At 37.6% G+C, this 21915-nt stretch overlaps 1 protein-coding gene across 1 annotated transcript in view; it reads left to right on the top strand.

The window, feature by feature from the left end:
• Positions 1 to 21915, top strand: part of CLYBL (citramalyl-CoA lyase) — a 201343-nt gene that overhangs the window by 159594 nt on the left and 19834 nt on the right. The window contains exons 3-6 of the mRNA XM_088136494.1: positions 12246 to 12434; positions 16454 to 16546; positions 18286 to 18379; positions 20006 to 20173. Of these exons, the coding sequence (XP_087992620.1) occupies positions 12246 to 12434; positions 16454 to 16546; positions 18286 to 18379; positions 20006 to 20173 (544 nt within the window). The remainder of the gene's footprint in view (positions 1 to 12245; positions 12435 to 16453; positions 16547 to 18285; positions 18380 to 20005; positions 20174 to 21915) is intronic.

The following is a 21915-nucleotide window of genomic DNA, read 5'->3' as shown; positions in this document are numbered from 1 at the left end:
TCCTCTCTTCAAGACGTAGTTTAAGTAAGAGGCTTTTCTATCCCCATGATTTCTTAATAAAACTTTCTTTTACTCCAAATATATGAATTAGCATTTATTGATAGCTGGTTAAGCCCGTACTCAGCATTCAATTATACTATGGAAATGTATACTTTTAACGGGGCATTCTGCTACTTAATTGCTCAGTATTCTTTCAGCTGTCTGCTTATGTTCTGGACCATATTCTCTAACAGATCCACGTGATCTGTTGTTGATCTGAGTTCATGGAAAACGCTTTTAAGATTGTATTACTTCTAATTGAAGGTGAAGGATCAAATATTAATAACTATTTCCACATGGGGCAAACTTTTACCTTTTCTTGTATTAGTTTACTTTGTGGAAAGTAATATTTTTCTTTAGATGAAGAAGCATTCAAACCCAGAAACACCGCCATTTGCAGACTACAGGAATAGCTTTTTCAGTATGAACTGGGGTTTCTGTAAGTCTCAGCCTGGGTTTTGTAAGCTAAAACTGAGAGCATCTCTAAGCATCTGAGAATCCCTTTAATCTCACTGATGTACAAGTTGAACTACAATTACAACTCCACGATGGAGTTTCTGGGCTACTTGCCTTTTTTGGCAACTATTTCAGACTGGAGACAGATGGAGACTTATGTTCCTAAGTGCACTGAAATATTACAGAAATTGATATCAACACCTTTTAAGGCCATTGAAGAGGCAATCAAGAAATCACCAGATAAGAAATTCATCTTTTTGAAGTATTCAAATTGTTTTGTGGTTTTTTGCTTATGGCAATGATTTGCTTGCATGCAAAATTAGCTAAATATACAGAAAAGCATACACTACAGGCAGAAAGTGAAAGACATCTCTGTAGGAGAATCCAAATGGCTGTAGGAGATGCCAAATATAACACAGTATTTGTATGCTTTCAGATAAGCTTGTATGCTGTCGAGAGAGAGCAAGTACTTACTAGGGTTACCATATGTCCATCTTTTTCCTAGAGATGCCTCCATTTCAGTGCTGAAAGCTCTGCCCAGCTGGATTTTTTTTCCACATAACTTAAAATGTCTATGATTTTGCATGCCACACTAACCTGCCAACTGTTCCAGTTTGTTGGATTGGTGCCTCAATCCAAGCTGGCTGATGTGGTGGCTATGGCACTGAGATAGCAGGATCAGGAGAAGCTTGGGGGACAATTTGCAGAGAAAGCGCTCGCCAGCTGGGCTGGGCATGCTGCAATTGCTGTCCTTGGCCACTACACCAAGGCTGTGAATGGACCTCTCTCCTTGCAAGCTCTGGAGCTGAGCTCCAGCAGAGCTAATCAGAGTGACTAGAGCTCATCTGCCTCAGGGCAGTGGCCAAGCAGAAGATAATGGGAGGGAAGAACCAAGATCAAACTCTTCAGAAGAGCCCTGTGGTCCAGAACCTGGTCCCTGTAGTTCTGCAGCCACCTGGAAACACCACAAATGCTCCCAACCCTACCATCAGTACCACTGGCAGCAATACAAGATGAGTCACCTTAACAAAGCAAATCAGCTTGATCAATGCATTGTAAAAAAATTGGGGCGTGGATGGGTATTGTAAGAATCCCCCCAGAGATGCAGAAAGAGGAGGGGCATGCTCCAGAGTCCAGAGACTGGACTAGTGGTGGTGGATCACCCATGTGCATATCCCCACGTATGTTCGGGGCCTTATGGTGGTAGGAACATTGTGGCCTTTTCAAATCAATAGGTGGGGATGGAGAGAAAGGGGAAGAAAGCAAAGTTGCTTGTAGGAGTGGAGAATTTGAAGGAATTCCCTCCTCCCTAAAACAGAATTCTGCTTAAAAATGGAGAATTAGGAGAATCTTGGCTTCCTTTTTCTCTCCTCCCCCTTCTTTCTTTCCTGTTCTTCCAAGTATCTTAGCCTGGTAGTAGTAAAAAGAATGTATGGGGTCTGTTTGTTTTATTCTTTGATAGAGCTAGTTAATTCTCTGCAAAAGTGATCCTGGGACTGCCATAGTATTAGGTGCCCAATTTATATGTTTGCCTTCTTGGATTCATGGAGAGAGAGATGCGAAACAAAAAGTAGGGAGTTCTAATGTATCTAGTTGATGGGAACATCAATATGGAAGCCCTTTGATTCTGCTTCAGACCTGCTTATGGGCCTCCAGACAGGCACATGCCAACAGGATGCCATAGACAGCCTTTATTCTGTAGTTAATGAGGTTCAGGAGGCCTTCAGACATTTCTTTGCCATGTTAATTATTCCCATTTGCAGAGGTAGATCTTCAGGAGAAAAAAAAACATATTAGCTGGAGGTATTTATGTGATATATTTAACCTGGTTATTTATTAGCCCATTTTCTGGTTTCACACAATACATTAAACCATAAACTAACCAAACTTGCTAGATTCAACCAAAATTAAACGAAAAAGTCTTATGTTAGCTGTCACTCATTATTTGGGCATACATCTTGGCCTGGGCCAAACAATGCTTCAGCCCTGGTTATTAATGTCTTTTTCTGCTGTATCTGTCCTTTTAGGGCTTAAAATAAATAATGTGTGCTGGCTGGGGACGGGTGAGCAGGATAGATAAATAAATATTGTGTCCCCCTAAGCCACAGACAGGGCATTGGGTAAAACAGTCCCACCTCCAGAGTTTTTCTTCTTTTTAGAAAGTCCAAAGACGGTGACTGTAACTGTTTCCAAAATTAGAAACTTGAGACGAAATGCTCTTTCAGAGAATACAGAATTGCCTCTGAAAACAAACCCTAATGTTATTTCCTCTGATGTTTCCATTTCTGGTAAAGCAGAGGTACTGAAGTGGGGAGGGGGGAGAATTAAAGAAATCAAGATGGCGGCCACAATGCATGTAAAAAGGGGGCGGGGCTTCAAACACATGGTTGTGACGGTCATCTTGACTTTTTAACCCCCTCAGATGCTCCTGTGGGTGACATTACATACAGTTTTTATTCTCAGTACTTAATCCCAGTTGGGTTATTTTAAAAAGAAAAAAAATGTTATCTTCCAAAAAGTTTTTTTCCAAAAAAAAAAATGGAGAACTAAAATTTAAATATGAGAGAAATAAGATGGGAGATTTTATTAAAATATGGACGATTTTTTTAATCCTTCCATGTTTACAAATGTTGCAAATGTAGTTCTGAATGAAATGCAGGGTCTACGTCAATAAATGTTTTTTATTTGTTAAAAAAGAGGAGGAATCTAACAAAAGGAATGGATAACCCTGCCTTTCTATTCTTTGCTGGAAAAGTGGGGTTATTCATGCAATAAATACATTTATTTTATTTGGGGCAGGGTCTCCAGATTCAATTTGACTGCTTTCTTAATATGTTTTTCAGCTTTGGAGAACTGGAAAGAGCCATTACAAACTATGTTTCAAGATGCTTTTTTTTTTTTCAGAACAAAAATGGTAGATAAATTGTTCTCATTATTTCCCTCCACCCACCCATCCCTTTTGCTTTTTTTAAAAAAGCAGTAATGTGATTATTTGTCCCAGTCGCATTCTCAGCAGGAAAATAGGAAAGAAAATGACCAGGCTGTTTAGCCCTGGCATTTCTAGAGAAGGGGCATCAGCTTGTGAAATAAGTTCTGCTCTTGGCACCAAGTAATCCTGCAGGACTAATGGCCTCCTTAAGAAATATGTAGGTTGCTTTTGACAAAGAAAAGCTGAAATCTAGAGTATGGTGGCTCTCGGTATAGACAAGAGACAAAAGCCTCAGCAGTGTCAGGCTGAATAAACAAACCACTACAGGGGCTAACATTAAATCATAATTGCATGTTTTATCATGTCAGTCCTGTCACAAAACAGCTAACTCTAGCTGCGACTACAGTAATTAATTTTCTACTGCCATCTGAAATATATGGAGTTACCCTTAACTATCAGGCAGAAGCTACAATCTGCTTGCCAGTATACCAGATCAGATTTTTTAACATTTCATGCACTGAAAGGTACTGTAATTAAACAATCTTCTTGGGGCGCTGCTTTGCACAGCCATTCAAGCTCACATACCCGAACAAAGCTAGATTCTGATCTATGCCTCTTTGTTATATTTAGCACCATTAATTTGTCCATTGCTTTCTGACTTTACTGGCATTTACCTCTGCAAAAGCCGCATGTCATAGAACAATGATTTTCCCCCCTCTCCCTTTACCCCCATTTTGTGGGTCAGGCTTCTCATCCACCCCCCCCCCCATGGCAATAGAAAGAAGAAGGGACTTGGGGGGGTTCTGCCTGCACTCAACTATGGATGGTCAGTCCTTCAGTACTGCAGTTAACAAAGAGCAGCTATCGCCATTAATGCCAGTCCAATAAAAAAGAATATATTTACCAACGTGGTTTTGTCCTTAGCAACCTGGTGTGTTTGGCAAATCGACCTCAAGGCTGAAAAATGAGTCTCCTCTTTTCTCCGTCTCTAGAAGAAACGGCCAATAAAGACATCTTTACGGGCGTTCTGCTTTTCTTTCGTTTTCCAGTTCTGTGCCTGCTCCTCTGATTTCAAGGTGGGGGGGGTACATGTCTACACTGACACTAGTGTGAGTTCTTTTTTAGGAAGCTAATTCAGACATTGTGGCGTCAGGCTATTAGTGAAGGCATTTGTTTGGGGGTATTTATATTTGATAGCTTTATAAACAAGCCTGGGGGGCTTCATCTTTGATGTCCTTTTATTCCCCAGCTTGCATTCTGTCTGCTTGATCCTGTTGGACTGCAGAACTGAGATCACACTAATCCAGCTTTTCTCAACCTGGGCAACTTTAAGATGGGTGGACTTCAACTCCCAGAATTCCCCAGCCAGCATGGCTGGCTGGGGGATTCTGGGAGTTGAAGTCCACCCATCTTAAAGTTGCCCAGGTTGAGAAACACCCCTTCAAAGTTTGGAACGAATGAACTGACTGCTGAGTGTGGTCCCCAGCGGTACTGTACTTCACGCTCGATTTATTCTCCAGATGGTAAAGTCTATGCAGTCCCACTGCGAGGACCCACCTCGTCCACTGGAGTGTAAAAGCGGATGGATGTTGTTTTCTTAGCAGATTTGATACTTCGGAGCTAGTAACTTGTGCAGATGATCACTTATTAGCATTAATGGACGCCGGTTGAACCAAATGCAGGCATATTCTATTCTTTAATTTCAATCGCTCTTCATCGTGGAGATGCTTGATACATATGTAGGCAAAATGGCTACATTCCCCCCACTGAGTAACAGACATCACAGTGATCATCAGGTCAGAGTTAGATATTAAAAGGAAGGTATTAATATGATTATTAGCATAAGTTTGCATTTTTAAAAATGTCTTGGAACATATTATGCCTAAAACAGATTACATGTAAACACTGTATTCATCAATGTGTTACCATGCTTTTATTAGAGTTTAGAGCATACTTTTTAATCTGTCTGCACATCTACTGAGCGTGCAATCAATATAGAATCTAGACACTAATGTTCACACTACAATTATTCATTGCTTAGACAAGTTACAGTTCAAACTCTAAAATATGTTTGAATTATACTACTGTAGTAGGAGTTTAATTGGCTTTAGAATGAATTATACTAACAGGAATTGAAGTAGCTTTAGAATGAAGACGTGCTAAGCAGAAAAACATTCCTGTGGCATGGAGGAGGAAAAGGGTAGTTTAATTCAGAACTAAAACTGAAATGCATATTATATATTGTTATGTGTGCCATATCCTGACCTAAGCTGCAGAGGGAAAGAGGGATAATGATTTGTTTGTACACATAAATTCAATCAAATGTAGATAAATTTTGCATGACTCATTGCATATCATGGATTCCAAACTGCAGTAGCATGGTCTCATGACCTTAACACACATGAGACTGGGCCTAACCAATGCTGGGATGATAGACTGGCCTTCAGGAAAAAAAGATGAGATAGAACATAATGAATAAACAGTAAAGTAAATGGGAAATAATAAGAATACTAATATTAATTAATTGTACGCCACCCAGAGTCACTTTGTGTGAGATGGGCAGCTATAAAAATGTGACATATAAATATAAATAAATCAATCCCTAGAAGAGTTAGTTTATCAAAAGATATCTTAAAGACAAGATATCTGCAGGGGGACGGGGCTGACTGACAGAAGGAGCATTGCAGCATTGAAGCATATGTCCCGCCCCTTTGGCACCTGCATTGTGACATCACACACACTCCAGAGGGCAGGCGCTTACAATGGAATGCACAGGATCCTGCAGTTATCACTTCTTGAAGAGGCTTGATGTAAAGCTGCTACCGAAGAATGGGAAAGTAGAATTGAATAAAATGCCTTTGTTATTTATATTGGTTTTATAGATATGTATATATGTATTACATGTATAATAATATATTATATATAATTTATATTATATTTATTATTTATATTGGTATTTCACATGCTATATAATGACTTCAGCCTAATTCATATTCTGACAGGATGTTCCCCCAGACGGGTCTAAAGTCTGTTCTTCTGGAGCAAATTTGAAGAGCATTCATAGGCATCCACAGGGGGGCGAGCAAATAGCAAAAGATGAGTTGCAATGTTACAATGTAAACTCCATCCTTTACACTCTCAAGTGTGATGTCACAGTGTAAGTAAAAAAGGGCAGAGCTTCTGACAGTGCAGTACTCATTTTGTCACTTTGGAATCCTTGTGGTTGGGAATGAGAGAGAACATTAAATATTTCTCTAGAGTTTTTCCAGGAATTACTCCCATTCCTAAACATCTAGATCTAGAAATAAGTTGAGCTGGTTTTTGTGGCATATATTTCCAAGTGAACGCGTTGACTTGCTTCCTTTCTGTATTAAGCTCAACCTAGTCCAGAATTCAGCAGACATTCAGTTTGCAAGCAAAGCTCTGCAAGGGCTTTCTTGCTGCCAAGATTGGGGCTATATTGCATAGTCAGTATAGACTCTTATCATGGAATATAGGTTTTTAAATAGGTTTTTATAAGTAAACATCTATTCACTAGGCTTTAATGTGGAGTTAATAGCCAAGGTATGCAGCTTCTCTCTGAAATGTCTTTCACAGAAGCCACCTGTGGTAACTGAATAAAAATTGTTCTACTGCTATGGGGTTTGGGGAGACATGAATAGCCAGGACAGCTTCTTTGGACTTAGTATCTTTTACTTATAGAGATCCACCTTTCCAAGAAGCTCCTAGCACAGGCAGAAACAACTAAAATTTAGAAACCTTGTAAAGACTGAACTCTTAACACTGGAGAACGAGGACGAGATGAGAAGAAACGCTCTGATGTAATGCATCACACAGTATTGTCAACCAAATTATTTTCAGTTCATTGATTTATATTGTTCTTTTGTATGGATGTAAATAGTTCAGCATTTACTAATGTGCTCTAGTGGGATGCCAAGTTCACATCCAGACTCTACCACAAAAAATTCATTTGGTGACTTTGGGCCAGTCACACTCTCAGCCCTGCCTATTTCACTGGTTATTGCTGTGGGGATACAGTGAAGAGAAATTCTCATGTGAGCCACCGTGAGCTTTTGGAGGAAAGGCAGAAATCAAATACATAAACATAAATGTTGGCTTGTATGATAGGAGAAAACAATGATCCAGTAAAACTCTGCTTTGATATAATGCACAGTGGTCTCCACAGATGGCAACACCCAGCTGGCCTTATCTGGGTTTAGAAACTAAGCAGGTTTAAATATAATTAAATATTTGGATGGGATTCCTCTAGGTAATACCCAAACAAGAGGCTAGAAGAAGGCAAAAGATTGTTGCCAGAAAATTAGCCAGATAGCTGCATCCATGAAGTTGTGAGGAGTCAGGCTACACTCAGAGGAGACGCTAGTGTTCTCCGGAATTCAGAAGCACATACAGTTGGATTGGGCCAAGGCCCAACTTAATACTACGTTGTTTTCCTCAGTGACTCAAAGTTGTTTTTAATCATCTTGTGAAATCTAAGCAAATACACAGAGAATCCTTTTTGTTCTCACTTTAAGGGATTTTTTTCTCTTCCCTTAACAAATGAATTAGAATGGGATTCATGTCCAGAGCTAGAAGAAGGTGAGGGACTAATCTTCAGACACTTGAGCATGGCACTGAATGAAAATGAGTTGGGAGTATGGGAAAAGAAGCTTCTTTCTTGGGTCTTATGCAGCTACAAAAAGCGTCTGAATCAGAGTACAGATTGTCCTTTGAGTGTATATTGTAATTTTTTCTCCAAACAAAAAGAATCAGATTCTTGTTGAGAAGGTTACAGTAATCTGTATTTCTGTGTGTGTATATATGCATGCGTATAGAGACAGACAAGGATAAGGAGGTTTCTGGGTTTTGAAGGCTGGGAGATCGTCGCCTTCTCTGCATACATTTAAGGCTATTGATTCCATAGATGGCTGCAGTTATATTGTCTCAGGCAACCTTTCCTAAGCTGGTATCCACCTGTATTTGATGGACCATAAATCTTCCACCATCGGCCAACATCTGTCATACATTTTGGGCATGATGGAAGGTGGAATGTGATGCCTCTGGGGGATGGCAAATACTGAAAGGCTGCTATGTGAAGACAGAAGTTGCCAATTTTCAAATTAAGGCTCCAAAACATTCCAATAATGAAATGATAGGAATGGTAGGAATTCTTTATTCCTCCTTCTTTTTTAGCTGGAGCTAAAAAGAAGTTATATGATTTGTTAAATGAAGACAAGGATATAGTTTCATGGGTTTTCTCCAGCTCATTTCATTTAAGTTCCACTGAATGACCTGTACAGACTGATTATGCGTGGGAAGTTAAGAAGAATATTAAAACTCAGTGTCCTTATTGCTTTTAATGATGAAAAATTGGGATTGAAAATACAAAAATAAAATAAATGGATGCTGAGAATGACTGGAGCTTCTAGAAGTACCAAACTTGCATTCCTTCACAATTTTTGATTGAAGCCTAATAATAAAATATAATAAAGCAACAGTGTGACTTGGTGTTGCTAAGGAATCATATTTCTTTTAAAACGGACAATGCTAGAATGCAACGGAATATATCTATCCTGCACCCAACAGATGGCAAGAGCATAAAATCTCTCACAGTAACACATTTTTCCGGTGAAATCCAGAGAAGAACAGTAATTTCATTGCTGGTTGGTTATTTTGAGCTGTTACAGAAAAGGGACATATTTGAAGATTACCAACAGCAACAGACTGATGGAGAAGTTTTCAGTGAGGTGGTCAATCTGTGTCCAAGCTTTATCACTTGTGATTGTGGTGGGTGGACAGGGTTCATGCCTAGCTGACGTTTCTCTGTAAAAGTAATTATTTCTACATAGAAGATAGGTAATTCAGCAAACTTTAATTGCTTGTGTAGTCAAATACTTCCCAGCCTAAAACCTGCCTTTGGTTAAAGATGCAGGCAGACAGAAAGACAGACAGACAGGTACAAAAAGGAGAACAACTCACCCAGGCTGTTTTCCATCTTTTTCTCCTTTCTACAGTCCCCCAAAGTCCTTTCAGAGCCGGGGCATTTGTGGGGAGTGGGAGGGTGGGGGTAAATAGACAAAATGGCAGCTGTGATGTGCACGTCAGCTCCCCCTTTTTTAGTAGCCCTTGCGCTCTTGACTTTTTTGACCCATCCCCAATGGACAACCCTGCTTCAGAGCATTGAGAAGCCCACTGAATGCTGTGCATTGTTTCTCTGGGAGCATGAGATCATCCCATATTGGCAGAGGTCCCTGGAGCAAATCTTTTACCTAGGTCTGTTAAGCCCTGCAATTTGTGGGTCAATTGTGTTTGCACTGCAAAATGGAATAGCATCTGCCTGAAGCTGTTGAAATCTAGCGCTAGCTTGCCTGAGCAGAATTGTCTTTTGCAGTGTTTCTTAAAGTGTGGTCTGAGGACCCCTGGGGGCCCCCCAAGACCCTCTCAAGGGTCCACGAAATCAAAATTATTTGCCAGATATTGAAGATATTTGCAAAAATTTAAAACAATGTCACTCTTCTCATTATTTTTTATTTGTTAAAAAATAGTTTTTTCATGAAAAATGTTTTATGTTAATATCTAATGGATTTAATATTGATATTTTTATATGATTCAATAAATAAATATTCTACAAATGCATCAATTTTAATTAATATGGTAAATATTGATAAATATAACCCATGCAAACAAAAGCTCTTTTTGAGTCCTCCATAATTTTTAAAAGTGGGAAGGGGTCCTGAGAGCAAAAAGTTTAAGTCTTCCTTAAAATACAATAAAATTTTCAGTGCAAGAAGGAAAAAAAAATCTCATAATAACATTCCGAGAATTCGTTGTGTACCACATCCCACTGTGCTTGGAGAGTGAGGCTACTATTAAAAGGAGACCCCAGTCGAAGATTTTAAAAAAGAATGCCTTCTCCCAGTCACAGGAAACCACAAAAAAGTGCTCCTAATTCACTAGGAAAGTGCCCAGAAATCTCCCCACCTGACACATATTAAAGTTACCCAGATAAAGGGATGGTGGGTCTCATCTGATGACTGTTTTTAGAGTCATTAACCTTCTTCCTTTTTCACACTTACTGATGAGGGGCCAACTGCTTTCTTCTGTCCAAATTTAAATTTACTCTAATGATTGCTCTCATAAATCAGGGCATCATAATAGCAGTTTTAAACCAGTCTTGGGAATCTTCTTCTGATCAGTAAGCTACTGTTTCCTTAGACTCGTTAATGCAGAATGCATTTTTTAACTTTTTCTGCCTCTATTTCCAAGGCTGGGTTGACTCTGTCTTGTTTAAACCTTCATATTTTGTGCTGTATTTCTAGTTTGTTTTGCCCTAGATACTAACTCTATTGAACCACGTGTCCATTTATTGAGCCTGTCTCTTCAATAAGTATTTTGGGTCAAATGGGGGCATATCATTAGCCTCCTTACCCATTCCAGACAAGCACCAGCCCCCATTTTAAAACATAATCAGAACCTTTAAAGTTTTATTAGTACTATTAAAAACTCTTCACAAATGAAAGTGTTGTTGATAAGTATTTATTTTAACAATGAGAATTTGCTACAGGTTGTTGCTAAGTTGAAGGAACGTACGGTTTCAAATTGAAATGATCGGGAAAAAAGAACTCCAGAAGCTATTTCTTTGGTCCATCTATGTTTCTGAAAGTGGGGGGGGGGGTTCCCAGTAAACACATAACTACTCAGAAGGAAAATATTGTTCACATGTATGATCGATATATTGAAAGGAATTTAATATATAATGGCACTTGTACTGCCTCCTCACTATTAGAATATAACTGTTTATTGCACAAAGTATAATCATTTTGGAAACAATTATTGGGTGCTCTTCTTGACAAATTCTTGTAAGTCTTCCTTCTCTTCATACAACATTAACATAAACAGAAAAGTCCATGAATGAACCATTTATGACAATGTATACAGATAATAATATTTCTTATATATATATATATATATATATCATGGTATAACTTGGGAAATGTTCTCTTAATTGTAAATATTAATCTTTTCATGATTGACACTGTTCAGTTATTGGGATTATATGTTAGATGATGGACCAAGTGATTTCACCTGTCTTTAAGTTATATTTCCCATCAGCTTAGCTAAGGCTAATGAGAAGTGAAGATCAATCATGTATTAGCAGAACTGCTTTTCCATTCTGGATCCAACCATATTTTTCATTCGATTAGTAATTATCATGATCCCTTTAGAAAAAAGGAAGTCTCTTTCAAGATGAGCCTGACTTCTGGTCACTGTACATCTATATTACTTTCATGACCACACTATGGAAATGGTTAGCCTTCTAGGATTTTTTGGGAGGGGGAGGGAGTTATTTTCCACCTTAGTGTATAGCCTTAGGCTGCTACAGTGGGACTGTCCCATCCAAGTGCTAATCGGATCCAACTCTGTTCAGCTTTTTCAAGATAAGGTGTTCTAGGTGCTGCCATCTGCTATGACTCATGAATAGTGGATTAAACATATTAATTTGTGGCTAAGCTTAATTGCTTTTATTTAAAAAGAGTAGCAACTGTGCAGGGCTGTCCACAGTATATGGTCAAAAAGGTCAAGATAGCACACACAAAGCACATAAAAACAGGTGGAGTTTCACCATCTTGACTATTTTGGCCACATCCCAGGGATACCCCTGCAACTATGTGATCTACCCCAATTTTACTGTATTATGATTTGTAACATAGGAGAATTTCTCCATTGTTCATTTAATTATTATCTGATTTTTTAAAAGTTAGTTCTCAATAAAACAAAGCATTTGGTTTCTCTTTATCTTTTTCCCCCAAAAAAACTTTAGGCAGAAGCTAGAATGAAAACTGTGGAAGCCCTTGAGAAATTTGACTTTGGTCAGACGGAGAAGTGTGTTAGGATCAATTCAGTGTCCAGTGGTCTTGCAGAAGAAGATATGAAGGTCATTTTGAAATCCAAGGTTCTTCCTACTAGCCTGATGCTCCCCAAAGTTGACAGCGTAGAAGAAATAAAATGGGTGAGTCAATACACATCTGCCATTATCTCAGATAAAGGACCTGTGTCCAATTTCAGAAGGGAAGAAATGGAGTGATATCATGAAGCAAATATGAAATACCTTTATTGTTAGTACTGGTTCAGCTCATCTATAATGTACCCATTTTGTATTAGAATATCAAAAAGTGGTTTGGCCCCAAAGTTTCCTGTCTTCTGTTAAGCAAAAACTATAGCAGATTTGGAGTTCAGATGGTTGTCCTTTGCAGTCCTGAGACATTGAACATAGTGGACTTTCTTAGCAAGGCAGCACAGAATCACATGGATATGTTTGAAACCCTATGTCCAAGATCAACAGTTACAGGACAAGGAGAATAGTTTGTAACTGCAGATGAGTTATGCATGTATAAAGAGAGGCGGTTTTAGAAATACAATATTGATACACTACGCTGCAGTTTGGACAAAGTAAAATTAAACAAAAACCATTAAGAGTTGATGTTCCTGTTTATTATACTGAAGGCTAATAGTCACATACATAATACAGAACTTATTCTCCATGCTAGAACGACTTGGTCAACGGAGGAAGCATTTTACCAACACATGAAAAAATTATGGCGGAGATAGAAGGAAAGGTCACCCCTAAGGGCAGCCAGAAGAACAAACAGGAAGCTTTTAACTAGTGTTTTTAATTAGGAAAGATATTATTTCCTGTCCAGCCCTCTATGTCTTCCTTTTAAATTGCTGGCAGGTGTGTTTGTTTTTCATGACTGACTTTTCAGCCAATAAAAACCTGAGATGCAAATGGTTAGTCTGTCAACTTGCATAAGAAAATGCTGAAATGGGCCTAATTATGCTATAATTGTCCTGACTGTTGAAGAGGAATTTTCATTTCATTCTACCACGTTATTTCTTGAAAATGTTACTGAAGTTAATTAATTAAGCTTCATTCTACTTTGTTTTCCAAGTTTGGGGTGGGAAGGAAGACTTGAGCACATATTAAATATAAAATCCATAAAGGGAAAAGAAGGGGATAAATAAACACCAAAGTTTAATCACATAGCCTCATCTAACCCTAATCTATATCTGTTATTTTTTAAATGACCATAGGATTCTTTATCATTCTTGCCCAATCAGCAAGTTGTGAAAGTGTTAGGCAATAATCAGGTCCATTTAAATTAATTAAATATGAGTGAAAGGAAACATGCTTTTGCCAATGTATAGAAAAGTTAATGTCCACTATGTTCAAACATACAAAGAATCATTCAATTCTTTATTTTATCAGATTCAATGGATCTTTCAGACAGCAAGATCTAAATTTATAACTGTACTGTAAAGAAGACTTGGAAGCTACTTCTTTGTATCTTTTTTCTTTCTCTTCTATTTTTTACTTTTTTTACTTTTTTGCACTTTTAGCTTTATCTTTGATTTCTTTTTTTTTCTTTATATTTCTTTTTCTTACCTTATATTGGTTTGTATTAGTTTTTATCTTCCTTTTTAAAAATCTTTAATAAAAATTTTATACACACACACTCATATAAAAGACAGCAAGATCTACAGGCCTTTTGTTGATTGAGCTGCAGCAGACTAACACATCTGGGAGTTTGGGGTGGTTATGAATATTCATATTTTCACTACCGCCAAGGTTTCAGAATGATTAAATAAATGTTCCCTCAGTGTGAGAGGACTGGCTCCAGTTTTCCTCAGCCTCGATTTTTCCTGGAAGCAAAGTCCGTGTTTCCTTCCCCAACACCTTCCTAGACATGCTCCTCTTCCCATTGCTTTGCTTTTTAACATGGCCATTGCAATGGAAAGCTTTTGGCTGTTTATTTTTGTCCTTCATTTTGATTTATGCGAAGCCTAAAACCTGGAGACTGATGCACAACTAAAAGACGGGCTTACTTGTTCCCTTTTGTGTGAGAATCTCTTGCTCTCCCTTTGTCCTTCAGATGGGTACTTGTTTGACTGGCATAGCTTATTGGACTATAACAAGCCTAACTCTCGCTCTTTTGTTGTGGGACAATCCCCCCACAAATCCTGAACAGTGTGCATTCTTCCCAACACACTATCGGGTGTGCACTGGAATTGAAAGACTGGCTAAAGCCTGCTCCTTCATCCCCTCCCCAATCTTTGTTTGGTCCCCCCCCCTTCCTTTTTTCCAGCCCCTCTCACTGAAATGAACACTTTACCAAGCCGGAAACATTTAATTGTCTCCTTTTGAAAAAAATTAATTGAAACTTCTCCACTAGTTGCCTTTTGTATTTGGTGCTAATAGCACTTAAAAGAAAAAAAGGGGGGGCAGAAAAATAATTAAAGTAGGAAAAGGGAACAATATTTGATCCAAACTTTCCCTGATGGTTCCAAAATGCAACACATAAAGATTTCAGCAGACAGATATAAGTAGCTCTTGGGGGGGGGGGGTGACTGCTTAGCTTCCAAAGAAGCTCCAATTTAACATTTACATTTTGAGTATTAACCAATCCATGCCTGCAAAATGATTAGTGAATAGCTTTGTTGGACTAGTACACTGTTGGGTCCAGTGTCAGGCTGCAGTTCTGTGTCCATTTAATTGGAAATCCGGCCATTGGCCCTTACTTCTGAGTAGAGAGGTAGAGGGTTGGGCTTTCTGGGTCTTCCTATGCCTTTTCTTGAGTGCCAAACATCTGCAGACTTTCTCCCCTTAATTCCTTACATTCTGGGGTTCACTAGCTTGTGAAAAGGTTGGACAAGCAGGGGCGGTGGTGACCACGGTGATTGTGCATGAAAAAGAGGGAAGGATGGAGAATACGCAGAGAGAGGCGATTCATTTTGACCTAATGTAAAGTTACCGCAAATTGGTTGGAACCCTTTTCAAGATGCTGTGGTTCTATTTCCCTTTCTTTTGGGGAGGGGTGAAATTTGGGTGGGGGGAGAAGAGCTAAAAGGGGAAATAACACCTCTAATCCAGTTTCTGGTAAATAGGCTGCCAGGTTTCAAAATGAGTTTCCTTTATATTAGTCAGAATATTATGCTAAGCCTTAAGCATTAGTTTTTTATGTTGCCATAGCAGCCTTATTCCTGCAGGGTTGTGACCTGTGATGATTACAGTACAAAGCTTATAGGGACTTGAAACCCCCTTTGAAGATGAAAAGTCTTTGATGGTTTATATTTATGCAAATCTCTTAGATATGATTTACCCAACTGAGACTGAATGGAGAGATGATTAAAATTCCCTTTCCCTTTGATATCCATTAATGGTTAAATATTCCTTAAATATAAAAATGATGCAAGATTTTTTTCCTCCTGTCTTTATTGACTAAAATTTACTTAGCATACCTGTGATATGTTTATCTCCCCACACATTGCTAGATCTAGACAGACATAATAGATTTACAATATACTGAGGTAGTTTCTCCCCCACCTTCTCTTTTGAAAGGGGAAAAAGGGAAAAAAAAGAAATCTGTACAAGAGCTTTTGTATGTTCCCAGATGATAGATTTGGGAATCAGGGGTACCCCACCGGCAGCTCAGAGCTAGCTGTGAACTGCTCTCATGGAAAAAATTGGAAAGCTTTGGTCTTCAAAGAATTAAACTTCCTTTTTAAGGCCCTTCCTAGGTAAGCTAAAAATTATGAAGAAAAGGCCTCCGGGACAAAGGGTTACGGTGCTGCGATGAATAATGTGGGTGCCACTTTGGAAGGCTGGAGAAAATAGACAGCCATGTCAGTGTCAGACATGAAAGGAAACAGAATGTCAGGTATATCAATCCTTCCTTGTTTTAAGGATCCTGCTGATTTGCATTTAAGGAAGGCGGGGTGATAGGTGTTAGGCAAATATGTTTGCAGCTAAACCTTTAATTCTTGAAAACATACAGTAATCCCAGCATTCTTCAAGATAGGCCTGTAAGAACAGATTCCTTTCAAAGCGTAGGGGCAGAGAGTTTGCTTAGCAGTCTGGCCTCTGGTTTCTCGGCTCACTTGTACTTTACTTTCGTGCAAAGATGCACCATTTTTATAGAGTTTAAAAAAAGCCCAGGCCCTAATACTGTGTCCACTCTGTAATGTTCTTAGTTGATAGAGAAATGTGCGTGCCACTTAGAAGGCCGAACGCCGATCAATTTCATTCCTTTTGTGGAAAGCGCAATGGGCTTGCTCAATTTTAAGGTAAGAAAGATCTGTCTCATTTAGCGTGCCTGGATAAAGTCCTAGCCTTTTGGATTATAAGTTCCATTAAATAAATAACACCTTCATAACTGGGAATGGGGAAGAAGCGAACTACAATGTTTTAAAAACTATATTGATTTCATATTGTATATAAATCCATTCATTAGCCCAAAATATTCAGCTTTACCTGACATAGATGCATCTCACGTAACTGCTTTCTTCTGTACTACTGCGATTACTTGTCACTATTAATACGCTGCATAAAAGATACTTGAGTCTCAAAAACAGCCCCAAACAGTTAAGATTGTTTCTAAATATTCTAGCAATTATCATGATTTATTTTTTGTCATTTGCTTTTGAATTTTAGGTATCGTATTAAATATCTTAAAATCATTTTTAAATGGAATTCCAAGAATATTGGAGTCTTTTTTTTTTTCAAAATTTCAAGATTTAAAAAAAAATGTACATGTGCAACTGGTCCTAAGAGTAAGAAACATACATGAGAATTTCCAGGATCCAAATCCACATGACATGGCCATGCGTGCAATCTCTTTCTCTCCCTTGGCCCCAGAAATCTGCTTTTCTATCTCCTCCCCCATCTCGACGGTGATCAACTGCATGCAGATAGCCTATTCTTGGCATCCAGCCTGTGGGTTTCTATGGAAGAAAGATATTAATGCTGATGAAACTGAAACTGGAGTGCACCACAGTCATGCCAAGATTTCTTGTAAAAGTTTGGTGCTATAAGAAGGAGCTGCTGGGAGGCCCTTGTGGCTACCGTGTTAATATAAATCCCAGTTTCAGGGTTGCAGAGTTTTTTTCCCACTGTAGGCTATAGAATGACTAATTATATACCTTAATGCAAAAAGTTTATGTACTTCCCCCTCTCTTTTAATTAATATTATCCCTTTCCTCAAATAAACAAAGAAAAAGAACGATTAAATTCTGCCTTGAAAAATATCCCTATGCTTAGGATCTGTAGAGATTACAGTAGCATTACAGGTGCTCATTACTGGATACATATTTACTTACAGTATTGCTTATAATAATAAATAGAAACCACTGAACTTTTTGTAGCGCTGGTTATTCACATATCTTTGCCAGCCCTGCAGTATTGCTGTTTACTGAATTACATTTCTAAACAAATAAATATTTTATTATTCAAAGCTTGCAACAATATTGGGATTAATGCATTTAGAAAACCCCAAGGTATCATTTGCTTTTCTAATATTTTCTACTTGTTGCTTTTTATATCTGCTGTAATTATATTAATTCGAAGATATCCAAGGTACACTAGTTAGTAACATACCATATGCTGCCTATTAAATTGTGAGTGGTTGCAATCTCCATCTGTAATGTATTAAACCAAATATGCTTCAGTTGTGATTCTCTGCAGTGCTAAATATTCTGGAATCTCTTAAAAAGTCCTGTACTGTATGCACTACGTAATGATTTTTATTTTTTATTGCTGTTATTACACAACTCCAAAAGTAGTTGCCACATCGGAAACCTTTGTCATAAAAACCAATAGGGAAAGGAAGGATTATATTCTGCATTTTAATTTTAATTATACTGCATTTTTGCATCCAGAATACTTCTTTTAATTTGTGTGTGGCTATTATTCATTATTGTTTTAGGATAAGGAATATAGTAAAAGATTAGTATCTTTTTTATTACAAAAATTACCAAAAAAATTAGAAATGCTGCTGCTTGTATTATTATTTGTGTTGCATGCAAAGGCTGTTTGTGAAGAGACTCTGAGAACAGGACCACATGTTGGCCTTCATCTGGATGCAGTGGTATTTGGAGGCGAGGATTTTCGTGCCAGTATAGGTATTTCCTCTTTTAAAGAATATGTTAATGCGGTAATAATTACGATGATGTGTTCCATTCAATTGTATCATGAACCTACTGAAATCAACAGTATATTTGACTGTATTTGATTATGATTCTTATTGTAAACCTTTGTATTATCTTTATCAGGCTAAAGCGTACAAGAATTATCATTAACCTCTTAAAGTTGTAATTTTTGGAAAAAGAGAAAATAGAACATTCTATTTACTGGCTCGTAAAAATAATAAAAAAAATTATTGTGGAAATTAAGAACATGAGACCATCTCTTTATCTGCATATACAATATAAAAAATATTTCTTGAAGTAATATTAGGGTATATGCGATATTGCATTTTGGTGAACAAACTATGAACTATTCTTAATATTTTAACACCTTATCTTTATTTGCATGCCTAAATCTATTTTACTGCATGTGCTTTAACATATGTGCCTGCTGCCTAGGGATACAAGAGTTGTAGACCAAGACATATGGAGGGTGCCAGATTTTTAAAAACTGCCCTAGGCAAATAATTTATTTTTATTGCCTATTATTTGTCTTCAGATGCTGTTTATCATTTTTCAAAAAGTAAACAAGGTCAGCAGCTCTTATTTTTATTATTCACTTATGGCAGGTTCATAAGTGTGAACGGGGCTACCTAATCAGAACTCGTGGATTATGTTCCCGCAATGCAGGTTTCCATATTTAACTGACTGTGGCTTGGACAATTAACTCAATTTTTTAGAGCCATACTGAATTATAAACTTATCATATTGTGTATGTTCCACACACACTAAGCCACAAACTAGACAGTTACATTTTAATCTAACATGTGGATCCAACCTCTGAGCACAATGCAGTTTGGCACCACCCCTTCCAAAAGAAAGGAATGTAATATGTATGATTAATAATAAGATCTTCAGCAGGTTTCTTGTGAATGCTTCAAAAGGTTCACCTTCAAAAGGTAACCTTCAGAGGTTATTTCTCAGATATTCCACTTAAGGTATTAAATATAAAAATGTATTTTACTTGTTTTAATTGTTTTTATGGTTGTTCACCATCCAGAGTCACTTGGCTGAGATGGGCAGCTATAGAAATTAAAATGAATAAAAAAATAAAATTATTCCAAAGTTAAAATTTTAAATTTGAATAAATTATAAGAGAAATCAGTATACTTACATAAGTGTAATATATACAACAAAAATGGTTCCTTATGACTCCAAAAAAGCAATTTTAGATGCATTTAGTGGCAATACTCTGGATGAAATGAGTTCAACATCATTTAAGGATGTTTGTTAATCTTCATGTAGTTTGTGTGTATGTTTTATTTTATCCATAACCTTGTAATGGGCCTTTTGATCAAATAAAAAGAGATGTCGGTGAAACTAAATGAAAATTATTAAAAATAGAGGTAGCAAGAAAGGAAGGGCTTTTGCAGAATCTGAATATTTAGTCTGCTAGCTGAATAATATTCTTTCAACTGTTCCACAAAAATTGTGATCACATAAAAATCTCTTATTGTCTTTCTTTTGCAAATTGAAAACACATGTATTCTCAACTACAGCTCTGTTGCAAATGGTTTTAACGTAGAATTAAACTTTTATACACAATGGGATCTTTCGTTTCAGGTTCAACAAGTAGTAAAGACACTCACGACATTCTTTACGCACGGCAAAAAATTGTGGTCACAGCAAAGGCTTTTGGCTTGCAGGCCATAGACCTTGTCTATATAGACTTCCAGGATGAAGATGGGCTACGTCAGCAGTCAAAAGAGGGTGCCCTCATGGGTTTTACTGGTACTGTATGTCTTTTAGTTAATATTTCAAATATATTAATCTTCTTCTTAATCCCAGACCCGATACTTGATATTGTAGAGTCTGCTTCACTGGCTTAAGCCTACTGGTGGATGGTCAAAGAAGTCTAAACACTATAAAACTTTTCACAATTTTTGCCTGTAACAGCGGGTGAAAGCCTCCAAGTGCAAAAATCAGGCCCTTAAAATTCTTTCAACGCATCACACCCAAGCATGTTATTCTTTTATTAGTGAAAGTACAATATAAACAATGCAGTAATATGGGGATCCTCCTGCCCTTAGCATTCAGCAGAGACATACTCTTGGCCAAATATCTGGGCATGTTCAGTTTCCTATTCAGTGAGCCTGCAGGCATACATTTATGCTCAAAATTGCTCCCCCCCCCCGCACTTTTGGAGTCAGATGTTTTAAAAGTCTTTAACTGATTTGCATAAAACGTTCCCCTGTATACAAATCGCTATTATGGATTCCTCTGAATAAATGGAAAAAAATATTGAGAGCCTGTGTTTTAGCATGAAGTATTGGAGAAACGCCCACCCGCACCCCATATGCTAATCAGGCTGTGATAGTTATTTTCTTGTCAGTTTTCTCTGTGAGTTGCTGTCCTGTATTCCGACTTGTTTCCCAGTAATTGCCTGTTCACCTGATAACACCTACGGGTACTGGCAAGACTGCGCAATCAAACAAGCTTCTTACAGCCAGCCGCTGTAACTCAGGCATTTCACCCACGATTGGTACACTAGATCATACAGACACCCCTGTGAGATGCAACACCTGACAGAGATTGCAGCTTCATGATAAAAATCAGCTACTTAGCTCACGCATGCAGCCTTTAACGTGCTTTCAAAAACAACAGCACCAACATTGCAGTAATGTGTTTCATTCGCTTTAGATATAAGATATGCAAGTTTTAATACTAAGGGTACTAGTATTTTAATACTAACCTAATAAGATGCCAGTTTTAAATGAAAAGATCCAAATCTGAATAGCAAACATACTATATCTTGCTGGCTTCAGGGGGAATTAAATTGGAAGAACTGCCTGATTGACTAAGTTGCCTGAATGATACTTATCTTGGAAAAAAAACAAAACTACAGACTCACAAGCAAACCTGGATGTGTTCTCCCTTCTTCTAAATGAGAATGTGTTAAAAAAAAATCAACCAATGAATTGATTAATTCCAAAAAAAACTGTATACTGCCCACTCACTTGATTCTATTTTTTTTCCTAGTATAATTTAAATAGCAAAAAGGTAAAATCTCCTTCAAGTTGAATTTGGCTTGTATGTCTGAATAATTTCTTGACAATATAGAAATGGGTTCTCACTGCCTCCTTCCAGTATATGCTCCGACTTTCTAGTCTCTGATGGTCTCCCATCGTGGTACTAATCAGGACTGACCCTACTGAACTTTTCAAGACTGGTCCCAGTTGGCTAAGGATGTAGTCCTCTTAAAAAATTATTGTTCCTTCTTTGAAAAACTGTTTGGAAAAAGAAACAACTCCCTCCTGTTCACCTTGATTAAAACTAGCTAAGGGGTGACTAATCTTAATTTTTTAAAAAATTGTAGGAGTGGCCCATCACAATGATATGTTTCTTCAATTTCATTTTTGTGCTACCATTAGCATTTGTGATTACTGAACTAAAATGTATATATTTTTAAAACATAATGAATGCTTCCTATGGAAATTATTAGGTTTAAATTTGGTCAGCAGCGTTGCTTGCTT

This window comes from Python bivittatus, unplaced genomic scaffold (genome assembly GCF_059951505.1).
Source record: "Python bivittatus isolate LINGU-HERP-01145 unplaced genomic scaffold, Pbiv_v1 ctg000060_np1212, whole genome shotgun sequence".
In the NCBI taxonomy this organism is placed as follows: Eukaryota; Metazoa; Chordata; class Lepidosauria; order Squamata; family Pythonidae; genus Python; species Python bivittatus.
Note: the sequence above shows the minus strand (reverse complement) of the source record. Positions and strands in the feature narration are given on the sequence as shown.